The 22,795-nt window shown below is 36.6% G+C and overlaps 1 protein-coding gene across 5 annotated transcripts in view; it reads left to right on the plus strand.

Annotated features, from left to right (window-relative positions):
- The window catches only part of CNTN5 (contactin 5), a 745,090-nt gene that overhangs the window by 525,765 nt on the left and 196,530 nt on the right, over window positions 1–22,795 (plus strand). For all 5 annotated transcript variants that reach the window (XM_075417787.1, XM_075417816.1, XM_075417827.1 and 2 more), the window contains exon 7: window positions 13,038–13,133. In XM_075417787.1, the coding sequence (XP_075273902.1) occupies window positions 13,038–13,133 (96 nt within the window). The remainder of the gene's footprint in view (window positions 1–13,037; window positions 13,134–22,795) is intronic.

The raw sequence follows: 22,795 nt of genomic DNA on the forward strand, positions 1-22,795 counted from the left end.
ATCAGTTACATCATTTGATTATACCCATTGAGTTCAAGGGGACCATTTCTAGGAGCGAACTTAAACACATAATGTTTATTTGTAGGATCACCTGCACCCGCTAGGAGATTGATTCAGAGGTTCAGGTGTTTTCTTTTAAGAAAATGAAATGATGGAAAAGTCTGTTTCCTTTTCTCACCTTTAAATTCATGAGAATATTTTTTCATAGGCTTAGGCATTTATCACGGTTAGATGTTTTCTGTAATGCAAATTAATCTCATAACTTTTCTCTAAAGCCTTGTGGATTTGTCAACCTCTTTTTACACGTATGACATCAGAACAACATATCATACTTATGTGAGAGAGATATTTTCAAAGGACCTGATTTTCAGATAGCAAAAACTCAGCCTTTTTTGGTAAAAACAACTGTAACTCACAATGGAGTGGGGGAAAACAAACTACTTTTATAATATATAGTTTTAACCATCTGGAACCCGACAAGTTTGAATAAGTTATTCCTCCTGAAAAATTGCAGACTCTCATATGCAGTATTTCACCCATTATATTTTTGTTAGTGAAGTTCTTAGGCCGTGTCAGGTCTTTTGCAAATTAATACCTTATAAAAATTTGCAAATTAATACCTCATATTCATGAACAATCAGCACCTCTGAGGTTACTGACCTACTTGTTCTAAGCCTTTCGGTGATCATCTGGCAAATATTGCTGCAGAAACTGTAGTTCTTTAAGTACTTAATCTGTGCAACTTTTTTTCCAATTTTTCCCCTTTTTATAGCTTAATATTCAAATCATTCTTTACATCATTTTGTAACATTCAAATCTGACCAGCCACCATCATAGTCTTTATTTCACAATGTTTAATTTTTTGGTCCACTTCAGGATAAAATCCAGACTTTATTTTCAACACCTTGCCACTTTTGTTTTTCTGAAGTGAATTTTCAATTCATTAATACAGAATATTCACTACAGAAGGTTGTATTTTCTTCTTGCTGGTAAAAACATTATGTATTTAGTCTGCTCTACCAAATACAAGCCGTTTGTTTGAAATGTCTAGACTTCCTTTTTACATTTTTGCCCCATGTCCTCTTTTATCTCTGACTCTCTCCGAATAACTGTTGCACCTTTTTTAATGGCATCTTCCTACATGGGCAATCCCTAACAGATCTGATTCCTCTAACAGAAGTTTTCCTATTACATGGAGAATTCAGGTATTCAGGGCTCAGAATTCCTCCAGCTTGATTTTTTTTTTTAGCCTCTCACTGGTTGATTTTGCCCACGCTATTCAACACCTGTATCATGGAGTCCAGTGCTTTCTTGTGGCAAAGCATTGTCTAAATATAGGCCTGTAATTACAGTCAATCACAGCTTAAAGGCTTGTAAGTACTGGGTAATTCATTAGTAGTAATGTAGGAGGAAGGAGGTCAGGACACCTCGACCTGTCCTGTGAGCAAGTTCAGCTGACTGTAGTGGAAATACCTGCCTTTCAGGATGTTTTTTTGAAGGATTGCATACTACTACAGTTAGACATGGCTGGAGGCTTAGATAGCATGGTCTAAGATTGGTTTCTCGCTTGTATGTGATACGGTCAGCAGTCCATATGAGAAGGAATCTATCCTGCTATTCTCCCCTGATGCATTAGTAATACTACCCAATTACCCATAACTTGCAAATCAACTTTCTCAGCTTTTATTGTGCTTAGTTGCAGTATCAGAAGTCTGTGCCACTGTTACAGCTGGGATATCCTTGGTGGTAATTTTCTTTGACCTGGGAATGTCAGTTAAAAAGAGAAGCAATTCTTAGATTGCTTAAAGAAATCAATCCATATTGTGCAGCATCTAACTGACTCAGTTCAGGAAACATTTTACTTTTATTTCTATTGATCAATGAGCAATAATATATAATAGTGACAAATGATAAAGGAGTTTAAATGATCAGATAAACTGCTGAGGGACTGCTGCCAGACATACATTCCCAAAACGAAGACTGTGATTACTTCTTTGTGCAACCTTGTCGTTCCTGGGCAGCCTGCATAGTACTACTGACATATCGGTGTCTTATGTAGATATCTTAAGTAGGATATCATTCTAATAAGAAGCATAACTGTCTTGAGAAAAAAGGGAGAGAGGAGAGGAGAGGAGAGGAGAGGAGAGGAGAGGAGAGGAGAGGACAGGACAGGACAGGACAGGACAGGACAGGACAGGACAGGACAGGACAGGACAGGACAGGACAGGACAGGGCAGGGCAGGGCAGAGCAGGACAGGACAGGACAGGACAGGAGATACTGCATGCTAAACAAGTTCTCTGATATTAGGATGTGGCAGAATTGGAAAATAAGTGGCATAGAAGAACAATATTAGAATACAGAGGGAGAAGTGGGAGAAGTAAATGCCCTTTAGAGAGCATATGAAACAGCTATAGCCAAGATCTCATGAAATTATGAAACCTTCTACAAAGGTTTAACTTTACTGGTATGACAAAAAAACAAATAGTGTGCCATTCACTGACCACAGATTAGATCATTAAATGAACGGTCTAACCACCTTCACAGGGCTATTAATTGATGTGTTCTAGTTTACAGACTGAAAAGGTTAAAGTACATAGACAGTAAATTATAGTAGCTCAACTGACTGATGACAATTTATTTATCTTCGATGACTCTTACTTGTTCAATTACATGCTCATATGCTATACTATGATTTGCAGTGACTTGTATTGCCTTGATATTAAGCAGAATAACATGCTGCAGTACAAACTGCCTTATCAAAAACATTCCCTGGGATCATGTGTAACAACCAGCTGCTACCTAGGAAACACTCTGTGTTTACAAGGCCTTAATTTCCAGTTGAGCTATTCAGCTAAGATCAAGGTTTTCCAGGTTTACTCCTTGAAAGTGTCCAAACACTTAGTTATCTTGTCACAATTGACTTGTAGGTCATATTGGGTACCACAACTCTTAGAGAAGAGCAAATAAATAATTTCTGGGAGATTATGATCACTTTCTTTTCTTTATGACAAGCCAGAAGTGAAGTATGGAGGCATTTATACACATTAGTCTAGTGAAAAGTCAGCACTGTGAAATGACTTGTCTAGAATGGAGTCAGAATTGGATGTGTCATACCTCACAGAAATGATGTCTGCAAGCCTCCAGCTGTTACTGGAATCTGGGCAGCTCCAAGCCTTAGATCTGAACAGCAGTTCTCAGGTGTGATATTTGCAATTCTGAAACAAAACACTGATTTACAAAAAATATAATTTAGTCACACAAACAAATAGTAACAATCAAAACATTATCAAACATCTCTACATTGTTCTCTTCAGAATGGGGACCCTGTTGGGCCAGGTTTTTCTTTCATTTTCGACAGAGTCTTTGTCTGTACTACCTTTGCTGGATTTATACCACTAAATAAAATTATCCATGAATTTAAAAAGATCTTTGCCTAAATTTGTAAATCCAGGTCCCCTTTGAGTCAGTAAAGAGAAAAAATCAATTTTGGGTAGGATTAGTCTCTTCTTAAATTAGAGATCTATAGTAGGTCATGTGAAACAAATCATGGAAATATGGTACTATTCTGTCAGTGTAGTATAAAAGAAGCAAGACATTCTCAAATGCAGAAGCTGTGGAAGTTGTAAAGATTTTAATCTCTGTGAGCTCAACGCAATCTCGTCTGAACCTAGGAAAGCTTACTCCCTTTGCCACCTTTTCCTGATGAGAATAATTACATTTCTTAGCTATTTTATACCCTTTCTTCTGATAAAATCCAGCTTTGGCAAAGCCAGGTTTTGAACTGAAGAGGTGTAGCAGAAAGGATTCTTGAGGCTAAAGGTTTGCAACATTGTCCCGTACATATGGAATTGAAGCCATTATGTTAATTTTGGGACCAGAACATGTGAATGAAAAGTATTAAAAATGTATAAGCTGTGTTTTTCTCTCAAATACAAATTAACTCAATGAAATACTGAATATCTTATCCTTAATGACTTGTTCACACAAAATGGTGTGTAAAGCTCTTTTTTCTCTGTATTACTAACACTGTTACAGATCAACCTCCTATGAACCACAACACATGTATAGTGATTTTCCAATCAACTATAGGGACAAGGCTAGTCACTGTCATTTTTATATAACATCATATAAGAAACAGTACTGTACTAGTTGTTTCTTGTTTAATCATGCAAAATTCTAACTGGCAATGCTACCTTTAGTCACTAATTAAGGGAAAGAAAAGTCATATCCAGTTGAAGAAAGTTACAACAAACAAAATGGTGTTTGTGATACATCCTTGAATATTTGGAATTAATTTAATTTTTAAAAGTGACTAAAACAGCAAATCAGAAAAAAGGAAGAAATACTCATAAGTACAAAGAAAAAAAGTAAGACAGTAGAATTATCAATATCATGTATACAGAATTTATACAGATTAGTATACCACTCAGCACCAGGAAGGTCTATTAAGAAGGATGCAAATAGAAATGCACTTTTCTCAAGAAGCAGATAACATTATGTAAAAAAATGTGTTTACAAAAATAAATATTGTATATATTACTTAAGTGAAATTCTGTTTGTTTAGAAGCTCTAGAAATAGTACCATTTATTGACCCACGTTATTTTGGTGATTAAATGTTGTCAACTGTATTTGAAAATCTTTCATTTGTTACTTAAGGTTGGTTGTTTATGTGTTTGATTTTAGCTGTTGCTTCTAAATGACGTATCATGAATGGAATGAAAGGATGAATAAGTCTCAATTACAATTCCAATTGATTCTGTGCTTTGCCTTGCTATTGCAGTATCGGTTATGAAAGATAGCTTAGAAGCATGCTGAAATAATTCTTGTGAGAACAGATGAAACCTGACAGACACAGAATGATTGTAGCTAATTAATCATAACCATCAACAGATGTAACCACATACATTCCAGATATTGTGCAATTAACACGGCAAGCTGAAGCATATAGTAGCTCTATAATTTTCCACATAATCTTGTTATTTTATTCTGCATGTAAATATTTCTTCTTCTAATTAATTTTGATCCAGTATTTCAGGATGTATAAGCACAGAAATCCTACTGAAGTTCAGAAGATTTTTTTATCTACAAATTCCCTTACTTCTTCAAGGCTCTGAGAAGAATTAAACTGATTCATGATGTTGATGGTATTCATGATGCTATTGAAACTAGGTGTAACAAAATAAAAATTTATTCAAAGCTCCCAATATACATAAGACTCCACTTTCACGAACAGTTAGATTATATCAAAAAATGAGTAACTGGTCTAGAGAAAACTGTGGAAGGAGCATATAAATTTATATTTTATATATATAAAATCTGTGTAGGGTCACAGGTACTGAATATTTTCATTGAAACATAGTCTCCCCTTTTAACAAGTATGGCACAGTAAATAGAGGCAAATTCTATTTTTTTACCTTTTATAAAAAATTCTGATTTTCTAATTAATATTAATTTATTATAAACAGTAATCTAATTTGTGAAGGAAATAAAAAAAAAATCTTATCATAAAGTATTTCCTGTAAGAATCATTAAATCATTTTGCAAAATAGTCCTATATATATCTTATCTTCATCAGAATAGTTCATTATTATGATAATAAATTGTATTACAGTAGCATGCATTTGCCACATTTATGGATTCATGATTTCCCTGTCATAGGAAATGTAGAAAGTACAAAAAGTTATTCTGTACTTACAAGATAAAAGAGCTGGACATAGACAGCTAAATGAAGATGGTTCAGCGTGACCTGGATAGGCTGGAAAGCTGGGCAGAGAGGAACCTGATGAGGTTCAACAAGGGCAAGTGCAGGGTCCTGCACCTGGGGAGGAACAACCTCATGCACCAGTACAGGCTTGGGGTGGACCTGCTGGAGAGCAGCTCTGCGGAGAGGGACCTGGGTGTCCTGGTGGACGACATGTTAAGCATGAGCCAGCAGTGTGCCCTGGCTGCCAAGAAAGCCAATGGGATTCTGGGATGCATCAAGAAGAGTGTGGCTAGCAGGAGGAGGGAGGTTCTCCTTCCCCTCTACACTGCCCTGGTGAGGCCTCATCTGGAGTCCTGTGTCCAGTTCTGGGCTCCCCAGTTCAAGAAAGATGAAGAGCTACTTGAGAGAGTCCAGCGGAGGGCTACGAGGATGGTGAGGGGACTGGAACATCTCCACTACGAGGAGAGGTTGAGGGAACTGGGCTTGTTCAGCCTGAAGAAGAGAAGGCTGCGAGGGGACCTTATAAATGCCTACAAATATCTGAAGGGTGGGTGTCAGGAGGATGGGGACAAGCTCTTTTCAGTGGTGCCCAGTGACAGGACAAGGGGCAATGGGCACAAACTGAGGCACAGGAAGTTCCGTCTGAACATGAGGAGGAACTTCTTCACTCTGAGGGTGACGGAGCACTGGAACAGGCTGCCCAGGGAGGTTGTGGAGTCTCCTTCTCTGGAGATATTCAAGACCCACCTGGACGGGGTCCTGTGCGGCCTGCTGTAGGTGACCCTGCTTCGGCAGGGGGTTGGACTAGATGACCCCCAGAGGTCCCTTCCAACCCCTACTATTCTGTGATTCTGTGATTCTGTAATAAACAGGATAATACTGCTGACTGCAGTAGACCAGGTATTTTTGAATTGTTATAATATATAAAAATTATATATATATAAATATGTCATTAATGACAGGGAAAAAAAAAGTTCCTTTCGTTAATAACTCCTCTGTAATTCTTAGTGAAAATTTAGTTCAGGGCAAATGAATCAATAGTGTATACTTTATAGTTCATGCTGACAGCACAGTAGAAAGAAAATTATTTTCTTGTTACAAGAACACCCTCAAGTACCACACTTGTTCAAAGATTCCTTAACAACTTTTTTTTCCTGAGAAAAAAATTCATCTAAGAATCTGGAAGATGTTGATCCAAACACAAGAAAATGCAATATCCTCTGTCTTCTTTCCTGCATATTTTACATTTTCAGACAGGAGTCTTTAAGCTTTCTCCTGTGCTCTTCATCTTTTCTTGGCACTCCATGAAAACATCTGCATAACCACCTCTTTTGCTTAAAATTCTTCAGTGGGTCTGCAGATGTACAGAGACACAGGGTGGCTGGCATACAGTCTTAATATATATCAATGATTTTCTGTATTCTCTTTCAGTTGTGTCTCATTATATACTCGCATACTAACTTTTTTGAGAAAAAAAATGACCTTTTTCAGGTCATGTCAGACTTATGATCCATGAAGGATTCAAAAGCTTTCTGGTAATAAATAATAATAGCAGCAATGATAATAAGCATGATGCATTCTAGAGTATTTGAATCTTGCCTTATTTTGTCACCTAAAAGTCGTATGGTAAAGTGATTTTTAAAAGTACAAGATGTATGCTTTTCCCATTAACCATGGTGAGATGATGTTTCTGTCATGGCAGAAATCTTTATGTCTAAGCTTCCCTTCACACCTTTTCTAGTTCACGTCTTCAGTATTAGAAGTAACTCTTGGGTCCGACGAGTGACTCTAACAGTACTTCTCTACCTATTTAATCTGATATTCCTAGAAAATAGGCATATGTCAGTACAAAATTATCTATTAATTTATTTGGACATCTTGATATCCCGTGAGTATTGTATTTAGTTCATCCCATTTCAAAGTTCCCTATACAACTACACTCATCTTTTCTTTTTAATATCTACCTTTCATTATTCTATAGCCCATGTTTATGGGCTATGGAACACAAAGTTTATATTTCTCATTGTTGTAGAGTCTACAGTCAAATCATGTTTTTGATTTAGGTTATAATGGAATTTTGAAAAACATATTTTTAATGGAATTCTTCTCACCATAAATCTTACCTTTTTTAAAGAGCTACAATTCAAGCTCAAGGTCTGTATGTTAGTCCTGTCATTCAAACACAAGGAGATGAAGGCAACCCTCTCTATCGTGACAATACAATGAATAAGTTTGTCCTTGCCCTGACAGAAGAATTTTACCTTGTGTAGAGTTTTTTTTACCTCATTGGAAAGAATATATCCTTCTTTATACTTTTCTTTACAATATCTTCTGCAAATGTTTTTAAACATTTTAATACATATCATATGACGTCCATTTTAAACTCCATAATAAATTCGCACATAAAATAGTCGAAGCTCACAGAACTGGGCTGGCAGAGGACATTGTTCTGCACCAATCTAATTTCTACTTTAAAAGTGTATTGACTGGTTTAAGTCAGTGATGATAGCCTACATAGCCTTCCACAGCTTCCATGCTAGGTTACCAAGCCGTAATTAACTAAAATAAAAACAGGATCTGCTTTTCCTTTTTAATTTGATCCTAATTTCGTAGCAATCATCAGTGGACTGTTGTCTGGGTCACAAAAACCTGCCCTTTCACTATTGCCCTCATCAGCTGCAGCCAACTGATGAACACAGAGAATGAATGGTCCCTCCTATGCACGCCTAAACGGAAAACTACAGTGAAGGCAAATTGGAAGGTTATTAAGTGGTAAAAACAGCTCCAACTTTTGTACAAGTTCTTCTGTCAATGGCAGAATATTTCCCCCTTTGTTTAGTTGTTTATTTTGTTGCTAGTCCTGCAAAGCTTTTCTGTTGCTTTGACTGCCTTGAAATTTTTCTCCTTTATTTTCCATTACTCCTTTCACTTTCTGCAGAAGTGTTTTGTTTTCTTTTGGGTCTTATTTAAACTGATACTCTTGTGGTGGTGAGTGTCATTCTTCCACAACACACATCAATACATACATATATGTGCTGAGAGAAGCCCACACTTCAGCTCCTTTCAGAAGAGTGGGAATAGCCACTGCAGAGACAGCCATCCTATCTGGTAGCTCCTTTGGATCAGTGATCTGAATACTTCTCACAAGTTTAGAATTTCTGTCAAAGACTGAGTACTACACTGAGCTAAATATACCTGAAGTACAAGTAGGACATCCAGAAAGTGTTGCACTAAACCCATTGTATTTAATGTCTTGCCTCTTCACTAGCTTTGGAATTTCTCTACCATTTCCCTGTCATAGTGGAGACCACTCCTGTGTCACAGATTGTTCTGTAGTAACACTACATATTTTCAAGTCATCAGGGTTGTGCCTTATGTTAAAGAATATGGCAGTCATGTAGCTAGTACTCCAGGAACTGCTTTGTAGATGATATAACAGGTGTTATCATCTTTGCCACTAGCACTGAGATAAGGGTAAATAAATCTAATTTTCAGGGCGTAAGATGAACAACTGTGGAGAACAAAAAGGCATTTTCTTATCAACCAGCCATGTACTTCATCGTAATATGATGGATATGCTCATTCTGTGTGGGGCTGTCTGACATGTCACACATGTTGTGGGTTTATACTGCAGCAAGAACACTGAATTGATGGCCGACACTGCTGTGCAACAGGTTATGATCCCCACCTCTGTCCACACTTTCTTTTTTATTTTTAATCTCTTTTTTAGAGTTTTTAAAGTAAAATTATAGGATTTTGAATACTGTTTTAGTAGCTGTCTTCTTTTTCAGTACAGCTATGGATTGGCTGAGATTTGCAGGAAATGCATTAAATTTCCCTTTCATTTGATTCTTCCAATTTTTTATGTATTATTTTAATGTGGTGGAATTGTAAGCATGATCCTTCATCTTTCCTTCCTTTTAAGTCTTCCCACAATTATTTGTTTTACAGCTAAATCTCTGCTTTTGCACCTGTCAATCCTTTATTCACTCTATGCTAACAAGAAATCCAATTCAGAACTAAAATATAGCAAAAAAAGCTGAAATTCAGATCTCTCTGTTACCTTCCTTCTTTAGTTTTAAATTAATTGATTTGAACAAGTAGAAACTTGAATCAGACATAGTACTCTTATTTCTAACTAAAAAGAAGATTCTTGGTTTTCATTTAAAGAAAAAAAAAAGAATATTTGTCCATCACAGTGCACATACAAATGGGAAATTGGAAAAAAACATCCTGAGGTTGCTATAGCTAATTTTAAAATAGCATTTATTCACCTGCAGAAAAAAATAGCAAAAAATATAAAACTTTTACTTCTGCCTACAGAGCTCATAATTTAGATGTCACAAATTTCTCTTATTTTGTGTTGATTGGCTTTCAGGTTGTACATCATAAATAGTAATAACTTAATCTCAAGGATGAAAACATATAACCCTAGGAGACACAGGATTCTACATTAAAATTAAGATGTTTTTGTCCTCCAGGAGATGTATGTAAATTCAAAGTTCTACCAACAGAATAGAAAACATTTTCCAAAATTAATTTTTTTTTTTTACATAATTCAGTATTTCAAATTGAGTTTGGAATTGAAATCAAACGATTTAAGTTCTTATTTTTTTTACAAAATAAAAACACTTCTGCAAATTCTCTTTACTTGTTTTCAGGTTTATGAGAAATAACAGAAACAGTCTGTGGAAACAAATCTCAGAGACTTTTTTAAAAGTAGGAAAGATTTCTTCCTTGTCCTGCTGTCTGTATAAATTGGAGAGAATTTCTCCTCACACTGGTACGAGCTTTTTCTGTTGAACTCACAATATTTTGATTTATTCAGCTATTTGATTCCCCAATTCAAATGTTTTCTAAAAAAGAAAAATAAAAAAAAAATTCTCCTTTTAAAGTACATATAGCAGACTTGCAGTATGGGTTTCAGGTAGTCGGTAGTATTAAACCTCTTTTTCTGCTGTCTGCAACATAGGTTGTTTTTTTCCTCTAAACGCTGGGTAAGGAAGTACTGCTGTGATAATATCTATTCCAATACACAGAGATATGGCCTATGTATTTCTCACAGAGCAGCTATTCTGGTTTCAGAACATCTCAAAATATTTTGAAGCCATGGCACATCAGTTCAAGTTCGGTCCACAATTTTAAATTCACTAAGGTTTGTTTATGCTTACAGTCTGGAGCTTTGAAGGCAATTGAGGAGTAAATCAAACTGCATGTTTTAGGACACCCATACAGAGAAGATTCATCGCATTTTCTCAGAAGGAAGGCTACAAGAACAATTTTATGGAAATTCAGTGTATTCTTACCTGAAAAATTGACCTTGAAAAAAATCCTTAAGCACACATACCATTTTTACAAGGACTCAGCAATTATGCACTAAAAAAGATGATTGTATTCCTTAATTGTGCATTAAGATGAAAATTAACCGTTTATTTTTTAATAGACTTCTGACAATATTGCTTGATATATCAGCTTCCTTTCAGAAAAATACAGGAAAACACAAACATACATAAAGTTGTAGACTCAAAGTTGCATGCACGTGATATCTAGACATTCTTAACTAGGAGAACTTTTCATTGCAAGCTGTTTTCCCCTCCAAAACAGCTGATTGTGCAGTGATATGCTAGCCTGCTACTTTCTAGACATAAAATAATAATAATTACATTGCTGCAGAATATACCAGCAGGTAACATTCATTAGATGACGATTTTAAGTGAAATTACACCAGATTATATGATAACCTATGGTGGTCTTATTTTAAAATGCAGTATAATATTTTGTTAACTATTGCCTAGCCAAATTTTGTATCATTTGGGAATATTGTCCTATTATTTGTTAAAATTCTACTGAAATCCATCCACCTTTTCTGTTCTCAAACATGGTATCTATTATTGAAATGAGAACACTGATTTATTTTGCCCAAAGACAGTGCAAGTTTTGATATATTTTAATTTTAGGCTTCTGCCTATGCCCAAGATATCTTTTATAGAAATGTGAGAAAGCATTTGGAAAGATTGTAAGTCTCTTTCTACCTGAAAGTGTGCACCTAAACCCGTTATGAAATCCACCAATGATCAACTCGTATTACTTTTGCAAATTATTGAACTTCAGTTTTGTGCACTACTAGGCATGGAGCAAGATGTGGAGCTTCAGCATCCAATAGAGAACTGTCAGCTGAGTGCAGTTAAGAAAGTGGTAACTCTACTCAACCTATTCAAACAGTTCGGTGCTGTCTGGCTCAAACCCGCACCTTGGTCTGTGCACGGAAATGAACAGGTACAACAACAGGTCATTGAATGTCAATGAGAGATGCTCCCACTAGCCCCATCTATTCATATTTTAGATCCTCATTTAGTACCTGTTGAAGCTTCAATGTCCTTTCAAAGATATCTTTGGGTGCCCCTGTAGCAGCTCTCTTTGCCTTGATCCACATCAGAGAGAAATGTCTCCAGAGAAACCCTCGGTGAATAAAGGCTTTAAATGGCATCGCTGGCACCAAGGAATGGATGAAAGCACCAGTCTGGTGGCTGAACTGAGCTGTCATATTTCTTCTGCTACAGATATGCATGTTAGGCCATAGCTATTCACCTCAAATTTGTATCCAGGTCCAGTGTTGCCTGTGGTAAATGGAGTAATTGGATCTTCTGGGTGAGAGGCTTTAAATAAACAACAGCAACAGTTCATAGCAGCACCCTACAGCCTATTTCAAAAGTTTTTGTACAGAAAGTGAAATGTTCCTTATTCCCCTCCTGGGGGGAAACTTTCAGAGGGAAAATGTATTTACCCATAATTGGACCGTGTTTGTGATACCAGAAGTGAGAAAGAAATTATTTATAAAGAGTAAATACGTTATAAAGAAGATTAGGTCTTAGAACCAATGGGGCTGATTTTCCTTTCTTCTGGTCACAATGTACTGTGCACTGTCCAGATGACATTAGCAACATCATCAGTTGGGATGATAGCCAAGGTGTTCTCTCCCCTTTTATTTCTTTTTTTCACTGCATATGAATCACTGCGTCTGGTAAAAAAACCCAAACAGGATATGGCAAGAAGAAATAAAAGCACTATTAAATGTTTCTGTAAATGGTATATATATTGTCTGCTGCATTCCTTTGATATTGTACCCAAGTGCACTAAAAAGAGTAATAAAATGCTGATGCAACGTGGAATTTTTTATAATGGAAATAGATTTATTTTTAAAGGCCCTTCTCTTATGGATTAAGGTATGAAAAAGGAACTGTCAGCTTTACAAGAGGAAATAAAATGTAAGTCAGTAGCCACAAAATTTAAAATCTTTGGTATGTAACTAAAATGCTCTGTTCTTTTGATAGATCTGGAGAATTTTAGCGGTCGGACAAGAAGTGCTGTCTCTGTACGTGAAGGTCAAGGAGTTGTTCTGATGTGCTCCCCTCCACTTCATTCACCAGGTACAGTAGGCTGCATCTTGTATGCACGCTGGTTCTTTACAGTTTGCTCATTATCTGATGCTCAGTATTTTAGATACAACATGTGTTTGATTGTGGAACTTCAAAAATGAAATATCCAGGTTTCTACTGACAGTTTTTGGAGTACCAAAGGAGTAATTAAAACTCCTATACTGCAAATGCCACTGAATAGCAGCAGAATTTCTGTTACAAGATTGTCTTATTCCCAGTATAAAACTTGGACTTAACAACAATAACCTCCATGCCACTCGTGGTGAATATGCTCCCTTAAGGTCACAGATTTCTTTTAGAGTTTAGAAGCCTTCAGAAATTATTCCAAATGTCAATGTCAAGATACCGTTGTTGAATACGAATTGTCTTTCATTTTCAGCAGTACAACCATGATTTCGGTTACTTCGTCTTGCTGTACAGCCTTATTTCCAGTACAACTGCATCATTGCTAGAAGTCAAAAATAACATAAATCCCATGAAATGCCTGTGGATTCCCTGATGAAAGTGTAGATATTCCAGAGAGGTTACGTTTTTGCTTTTCAGATTGGCACTCCTGCAATGTCTGCAGATAACCAAGTACGTCTCTATATTTGCATACCTACCATATAACACCTGGAGTCATGACGCTAGACAGAATACCTTGTTTTTCAATAGATACAGTATAACCTATCCTTTTCCTCTTTGGGGAATGAGATCTGTGCTGAGGGGATTTTTAATTCCTCTAAAAACTTTTTTCCCTGGAAAAAAGTCACATTGCAGATGGAAGGGTTGCAGAAAAGAAAAACTCCTCTGAGATTCTGTTAGAGAAATGTGTTCAGTTTCTGTTTATTTTAGAATGAATGTTATTACTGTATTACAATTATCAACATAATTAACACTTGTTACCTTCCGGCCACCTCTCTGCTTTTCCCTCGTCTGAGTACATTCTGTTATTATGGTTGTCTTTATTTCTGAGTTTGATGCTACAGTCTCTACATGATGGAGTCGAGTGCATAATCTTTAGGATTGATTATGATAACTAAACGGAGAGAGAAAAAACTTAGGCAGAAAAAGTGAGAGACAGTTTCAACACCATAGCTGAATTTGATTTCCCCAAACAAACTGAGAGTGTAAGGATAGATGGGTATCAATAGTCAAGGAGTCATACATGTTTTAACAGCTGTCGTTCCCCAAAATGCACCTTATATGTCATCAAAATGTTTACAAATTTTTCCCTAAAATTATGCTTTTAAACTTCTATTTAGACAGATTCCAATGCAATGTTCTACTGTAACATGCACATTACCTTTGATGGTGAAAAACTAGTGTTTTTCATCTTCATCACTGGGCCAGCAAAACCCTTGCTGTGGAAACTGCTGTGCACACACAGAGCATTCAGTTGGTTTAGTTTATATTGTTTGAGCACCAGTATGCTATGCCAGCAGGAAATTCTCTTACAGAAAAATATTTTGAGCCACTGTTGGCATTATTTCATCACCATAGCTATGCCAGGAAATGTTCTGCAGTGTAAAGGAATAATCACTGAAAGATGAAAAATTGCATTGCTATGCAGATGTAAACGTGACTTCATGTGAATGGGAAGGGGAATTGGCCTTCCTTTCTTTTGATCATCATGTAATAATGATCGTGCCCCTGTACTCAGAACTGGTGAGGACACACCTCAAGTAGTGTGTTCAGTTCTGGGCCCCTCACTACAAGAAGGACTTTGAGGTGCTGGAGCATGTCCAGAGAAGAGCAACGAGGCTGATGAGGAGTCTAGAGAACAAGTCTTACGAGGAGCGGCTTAGGGAACTGGGGCTGTTTTGTTTGCAGAAGAGGAGGCTGAGGAGGGACCTTCTTGCTCTCTACATCTACCTGAAAGGAGGTTGTGGTGAGGTGGGTGGTGGTCTCTTCTCCCAAGTAACTAGCGATAGGACGAGAGACAATGGCCCCAAGTTGCATCAGGGGAGATTTAGAATAGATACTAGGAAAAATTTCTTTACTGAAAGAGAGGTCAGACATTGGAATAGGCTGCCCAGGGAGGTGGTTGAGTCCCCATCCCTGGAGGAGTTAAAAAAATGTGTAGATGATGCAGTTCAGGACAAGGTTTAGCAGGCATGGTGGTGTTGTGTTGACACTTGGACTTGTTGAGCTTAGAGGTCTTTTCCAACCTTAATGATTCTATGATTCTATGATTCTGTAATGCAGAATCACATGCAATATCCCTCCAGCTCCCTACTTGCAAAATACAGAGGGGCTGTAAGTCCTTGTGGTACGGCAATGGGACTGCAAGTAGTATTAGTACAGTAGCTGGAAAGCCTTGGGAAAGGGGAGATCTACCTCCATGGGCCTTCCAAAAAATTCTATACCTGGTGACTTTTCAACACTAAATCGTTCCACAAAGCTCGTAAAATAAGGTACAAGACATTAATGAAAGACGACTACCAGATCAGTCAGCTTCTAAAAAATAATTCTGGAGAAAAGCAGAACTTTAAGGAGGAGTTGTGTGAGTTAAATTCTGAAATTAAGAAGCAAATATGAAACTTCTCTTCCAGCTACAAAATGCTTTTGCAGAGCGGAGGAACTTCAAGGATTTGTGTGAAAGAACGTCTAAAATGCATTTTTAAATTTATTTTTTTAAAGCATTCAGTTTCTGGATACTCCATATCAGTTTCTGTGTCTGATTTGCAAAGATGATATTGTCTTCTAGATAGTCCTAAGAAATTTTGACCCTTAAAATCACCTGGGAGACAAAATTTCAAGTGAATACTAAGCTATTGTAGTGGATATATATAAGCTAACGACTATTTAAAGCATGCTTGAAATGTGTGAATATCTAACATTAACAAGACCATGAGTTATGTGGTGTTTTTGATGATACAGGATTTTTTGTGGATGAACACCACAAGCTCTTCTATATTGATTTATTCATTGATCAGCACCTTCAGAAATAATTTTGACTTACTTATCCCAGGAGATAAATCCATGATACAGTATCAAACCTAATCATTCTCCACAACCTTGTAAGCAATTCATCCTTCAACAGAATCCCATTCCTCAACCTCCGAAGTCAATAACTACTTACAAACTTGCCTAAGAGTTTCAGGATTGAGTCCTTTTAGAAAATAACATCATTGTAGGAAAAGAAAAACAACTTAGTGAAAGAACACTATATTAAAAGAGATTTAGGTTTATTAGAGTGTTTTCAAATAGAAGGTAAATACTTTTGATTGAATAATACCTACATTCCATTCTTACAGAATGCAATTCTAGAAAAATCTGAAAGTCTCTACAAAGAATCACTGACTGAAAATATACTACACTAACTTATTTTGACAAGAATTTAATAAGAAAACAAGTTTCATACGTATACAGAGTTGATTTATGTTTATTAATGCTGTGATACATTATCAAGAAGTAGTGCAATAAACAAACACACACAAACTTGTGATATATATAGATTGTTCATGTAAGTTTTCATTAGATTGTTGTCCAAATATTTTACAGAGGAAAGAAGAAAAATAAAAAGCACACTAGAAATATATTCAGAATATTTGCAGTGCAGATTCAGATGAGAGAATTATTTCTTGGTTTTAATAAATGAGTTTGTTAAGTTATCTTCACCTTTGCTGAGAAATACCTGAGCAGCAAAATAAGGGAGTTTTTTGGGAAAGACTATGCTGTCTTTCATAATGTGGAAGGAAAATATGTTAAATGAAAAAGATTTTGTGCAGATTCCTTATGACACACAGCCACCAACAAATTCTCACCTCCTGTTTTTCCTGGATCATTACTCAAAAAAATGTTTCCTCTGACTTCAGTGGGAGTCCTGTGTCATTTTAATGTGTCTACTACAGAAGCTTTTCCACTAATATTTTTCTTGTTGCAAATGCTTAAGTTGTTCCTTGTGAAATATATTAATCATGGTTAACTTGATAATCCACACACATAACATTTTATCTTTTTTTTTTTTCCTTCCATAACACAGGATAGTTCTTCCTCAGCCCCCATCAATTTTCTTCTCCAGGATGGGTTTCCTAGATAATTAACTCTTGGGTAATCTTCCTAAGTGAGAAAGTGAGATTTTCATTAATTACCAACAGCTTAAAGAACAAGCTTTATTTGAGGTCTCCCTTTTAAAAAGCCTCTACTGCTTTTCTCCGTGAACAGGATTACAGCTTTACATTGTGGCAGTTTAAAGGATGTAAATATAGAGTTTTATTCAGTCATTTAATCATCTTAATTGCAAGGTTTACCATAGCGAGATTAAAAATGAATGGAAGATTTCATCAAGATTTAAATGTTTCCCTCAGAATTAATACTTTCAGCTGAGTTTTTTAAGGCTTTTATTCAAAGCTTTCAGTATGAGCTTGATAGAGAACAACGATTCTCATTGTTAGAAAGAGAACAGCCCTGATGCGCGCAGGGGAAGGCAGATGCATGCTCCCACCCGCCTCAAAACAATGCTGACGTCTGGAGGGAGCGCTGCTACATCGTCTTTCCACAGCACGTAACATCTGTACAGATGTTAAACTGTAACTTTTTTTTATCTCTTTCTAAAGGACAAAGTTGATCTTACCCAGTTTGGAAACTGTATTCTAGGCTGCATCTTTTATGCCTCCCCTTTAGTGTTATAAAACTCTAGTTTCCATGAGAAATGCTTCACCAATGATGATTAATTCCAGTGCTATGGGGACCACAGTCCTCCTCATGCATCTTCTGGGTGTCTGCAATAGTGTGTTGCTAAACTGGCAAGCTGCTGAAATAAAATTCTTTCTACCAAGATCTAAGAGATTTTGTCCTGTTCTTCTATGTCGTAAATAGCTGTCCTAGTCCTCATATAATTGGAGAAAGTCACATCAGATAACGTTTTTTTAAGTTGTTCTGGGCTCCTGTTCATATGTACGTTGGACATACACAGAAAACCGCTTTTCAAGTAAACACAAACCAAATACTTCTCACTGCTCCGGGTCTGCAAAAGGAATCTGAAAGCTATATTTGTGTTAAAACTGCAGCTTTGGACTGAAGGTCCAACACAAGTAGAAACCCAAGTCCAACTGAAGTGCAGTAGCTCTTTAGCTAGAACTCTCCTGGTTAGGCCGATACTGCACAAATTATGCATAGAAATAATGAGGCAGGCTCTAAATGACCTCATTCAGGTACAGAATTGTTAGAAGCAGACCTCCCCAGGCAAATTAGTTATGATAACAAGATTGTTACATTTGGACTGTACTGCCCTCAGTACACTCGTTAGCCAGTTTACATGTAATTGTCTCAGGTATCTGCATGCAGGACACAGCAAGTTCTGTTTTGAAGGCATCCATACACCCTCTGACTCTCCATTTACTAAGTTGGCTTTTGCAAATGCAATTCACAGATGTCTAACTTGACTCATATGAAGGTAACAAGGTTATCTTAAGGCTGTGGATTCAGTCCCAGGATCCAGGCACCTAACAGTGGCATTCGAGTGCACAACGTTAGAGAACTTCCTTATTTATGTGGATCTAGTCATTATCAGTTTCTTCAAAATCATACGAAGTCTGCATGAACTCAAACCTCTGAATCTCCATGTCTCTCTACGCATGACTGGATCCTACTTCATCATGTTAACCTGTCACTACAGGTGAGATTTCTTCCTGACCATGATTTGTGATATCAATATATTTCTGTATGTATTAAACAATAAAGTAACATCCAGATTTTTTCTACGATACGTTTTTTCAAACACAACTTTTCAAATCAACTTTAGTATAGAAAGTTACATAATTTGCTTCCTGGGAGAGGAACCACTGGCCACTTGCAGTATTCACAAAACAACAGCTGCACAGGTCATGCCTTCAACTGGTACTCTTGCTTAAGATAAGCAGAACTTAGTACAGTCCTCAATGAGTAGCTTCTATTAGTAGTTTGTAGAGGTGAAAATGTGTGAAACTGGTGATCGCAAATGGAACATTTCACATTCACTGGACGTAACTATCATCTCCTCCCAACTGCTAGGCCTGCTAGAACTGTACAATACCCTGATGATTCTCATTCTACTAGCAAAAGTAAGATTTAGAAGAACACTGAAGTTCAGGGTTTCGGGATTTGTTTCTTAAGACTCATATTAATGGTAAAATGGAAGCCAGATATGTGTCCTAGACTTAACAAAGAGTTGAACTGTAGTAAGAGAATCTGTATAAAGACGTACAGGACACCTATCTTAACTCTGTTTTATTTCTCTCATAATTGCATGTCATAGTTTGTTCTTCATCCATTTAATTCAGTTGCTCTTCACTTATCCACCTACTCTGTAATGCTGTCATAGAAGGCCACTAAATTTGTCAGGCATGATTTGCCCTGGGTGAAATGATGCTGGTTGTCACCAATCACCTCCTTAATTTCCATGTGCCTTAGCATATTTTCCAGGAGGATCTGCTCCATGATCTTGCTGGGCACAGAGGTGAGACTGATTGGCCTTTTGTGTTTATTTGACTTTAACTGAATGCTAACAAATCTTGAACTTTGCTTTTCAATAATGGGAGAAAAAATAAGTGTTAGAATGCACTTTCACAGTCCTTTAAACTCTATATTCCTGTCCTAATTCTGGTTTACATCCACAGGGTCATCTCTTTGCTTCATCCACATTTTTCCCTGGAAGAATCATACAGATGCTTCCCTCTTGCATCCCTGACTTTATCACTTTTACTAGAACTCTTTTGTAACTTTCTTGTCCAGTAATGAAGAATCCCATGTGTGCTATCATTAAAGTGAATATCCATGGCTTCTGACATGGCTCAGTATAGGAATCTGTATTCTTTATTTGTGTAACTGATTGATGACTATGCCTGTAGTTTTCATTACGGAACGAACAAACACAATTAACTTCACTTTTTTTTTTCTGTGGTCTTTTCATTACTCAAAGCATGACCAGTAATTTTGCTGCTGAGTTCCCTGGAGCGCTTTATAGGTTTTTCTTCCTCAATCTTGTTGAAGGCATGCATCTGAGGATATGAAACTAAAGAGTTTGGGAATGACAGAATTTTCTGTAGGGTAGCATTGTAACAAGCTATGTTTGCCAATGAGGAGTTACTCCCAGTCTGTTGGAAATGTGTTGTTACTAGATTTTAATTACATTTTAATGATCTGCATGTGCCCTGATTTCTAGGCATACGAATAAAAAGTTATTATTGATTTAAACTTTCTTGAAATAGAAGTCTAGATTTTCTCTTATTATTATTTTTTAAACTAATTTGAAAAGCAATACATGAACAAAAATGCATTACTGGGCCAACTGTAGTAAATTCTCCCAAGAAACTTGTAATTTGGTATTGTAAAAAAGAAACTCTTCCAAATGATTTTACCGTTGATAAATCATCTCCACTCCCTTAAAAACACTAATAATTTTTTCAAAAAGTATGCTAAACTACACTAGAAACTGAAAGTTTAGTGTTCCTAGTCCAACTGGATCACTCACTGGAACTGTTCTTCCCCTCAGCGACCACGAAAATGTAAGGAGAGAAAGCTGGCTGACCTTGGCCAATTAAGGCAGCGCACAAGGTTGGATGAAGGGGTAGACCTGACAGGTCTCTTCTTAAGGGACACATGCTGTAGTTTCACAGCCACGCTATTGTCAACAGATATTACTCCAGCTTCCAGTGCAGCACAATCAAAGTGAAAGGAGATACCAAGAGAAGAGGGAGGAAGCACAGGAGGTTAATTAATTTAAAAAATGCATTGAGTGTGTTGGCCCTTAGGCTTGTGCTCAATTACCTTTCAGGCACCAGCCATATGTAGCTATTAGTCTGCAGCTTGACAAATCAGACAATAATGATGAAAAGTTTTGGGAATGGGCAAGCTCCTCTTCCCTAGAGACAAGTTACTAGCCTGTTACTGAGATGTCTCAACAAATTAGACATAACTATCAGGAACCCCTCAGTCTAGTGATTAAACAAGACAGCATTGTCTTGCCAGGTTTAACAGAAATGTATGTTCACGGTATCACAACCTCATTTCTGCAACTAGTATTGTAGGGGTAACAATTAAAGTAGGAAATGGTAGGAAGGGTTAGGGTTATAATAACAAACCCTAAATAATAAGAAATATATAATAATAAACCCTAACCCTAACACTAACTTACCCTAATAACCTTCCTATTAGAACCATTTACTATTCAGTTCTGATGTTTTACTAAGCTACTGGCTGGAACAATATCATTTTACAAACATGTCAATTAGTAAAATGTTTAAGATAGAACATTCCTAATTAATCCCAATTACCTCTCTACTTCATACCATGCGAAAGAACAGTGAGAGTGCACATGTTAATCAATGTAACTAAGGAGGAGCAGCCAGAAAGACAATGCTGATCAGACAGATGAAACAAGAGCAAACATAAGAAGGAGGAAGAGGTGAGAAATGATTAATTTCTGTAAGTCTGGAGTCTAGCTTTTTCTCTCCATTACCATTGTGGGAATATCTCTAAGGATTGAAAAAAAGGATGAAAACAGTGGAGTTTTCAGAAAATGCAACTCTTCCAGATTAGGCATGACTGAATGAGTTCAACAATGATTGTGGTAGAGATGACTACTGAAAATGTTAGGAGGTCATTCTTGATTCAGAAGGAGAAGGCTTTGGACTGAACTGATCTGAGTTCTATAAGATACCATTAACAAGTTTCCCTATATAATAAAGTCAGTTATTCCTTATTTTGTAAGTACAATATGAAAGTGAACTTACAACCATTTGAGGTGATACTGTGCTTAATGAGACATAGATTTTTGTATAGCCTTATTTAATCAGTTCAGGAAGATTGTTCCAAATAAATGAAGGTGTATGAAAACAATTCTAGTTGGTGTATGTAGTTTTCATTTATATTTTTCAAAGGGGAAACTATAAACTGTTTAGAAATATATACCTGGATGCATTTATGTTCTTTTTTCCTATCCAATACAATTGTAACTGGCTTGAAGGTAGTTTTAACTTAACAGTAAATACGTTAAAGGCAATTGCTTGGATTTCTCAAGAAGAAAATATCCGAGTAGATGTAAGCATAATATCTTAGACTTCAGATAAAAATCAGAATGATTAGAGCCAAATCCAAACCCCTGTGCAGCAGCACATGTTCATCCTTTATCTTCTGACAACAAAAGGTGTTTTCCAGAGCAATAACTGCGGAAAAGTGACTTCTTTTTGATCACAATATCATCTTTTTAACTATGTAATAATTAATATCACACTTAATTCTGATAATTTGATTGCCCACTTCTATCTTCCGTGTTCTCATGCTATGTTCCAATATTGTTAAAATCATTGCTGATGACTTCATTAGCCAGCTAATACAATTCATGTTGCATTGATGCTCTTACCCTAGAGCAGAGAATCTGTAGCTGGGAAATTTAATTTCATTTTCTGGTTTACTGAAGTGTTAATTTTCATAGTATTTTCCTTGTTCGACGATTAAGAAAATCTTCCATTGGATACTGCTGGGATAAAAATTCAGGAAGAAGAAAGGAGAATGGAAAAAAGGGTATAGATAATACTGATGAAGGCTTTGTCTCAGTTTGCTTTTCCTGCAGAACCACAAGCTCCTTTGGGAGTTTAGCAAACTACTGTGTAGTTTCAATCCTGAAGTCTATTTTCAGCTCTGCAGAATGCAAGATGGAAGGAAGGAGCACTACCCATTTTACAGAGGAT

Source organism: Opisthocomus hoazin, chromosome 1 (genome assembly GCF_030867145.1).
Source record: "Opisthocomus hoazin isolate bOpiHoa1 chromosome 1, bOpiHoa1.hap1, whole genome shotgun sequence".
NCBI classification, from domain to species: domain Eukaryota; kingdom Metazoa; phylum Chordata; class Aves; order Opisthocomiformes; family Opisthocomidae; genus Opisthocomus; species Opisthocomus hoazin.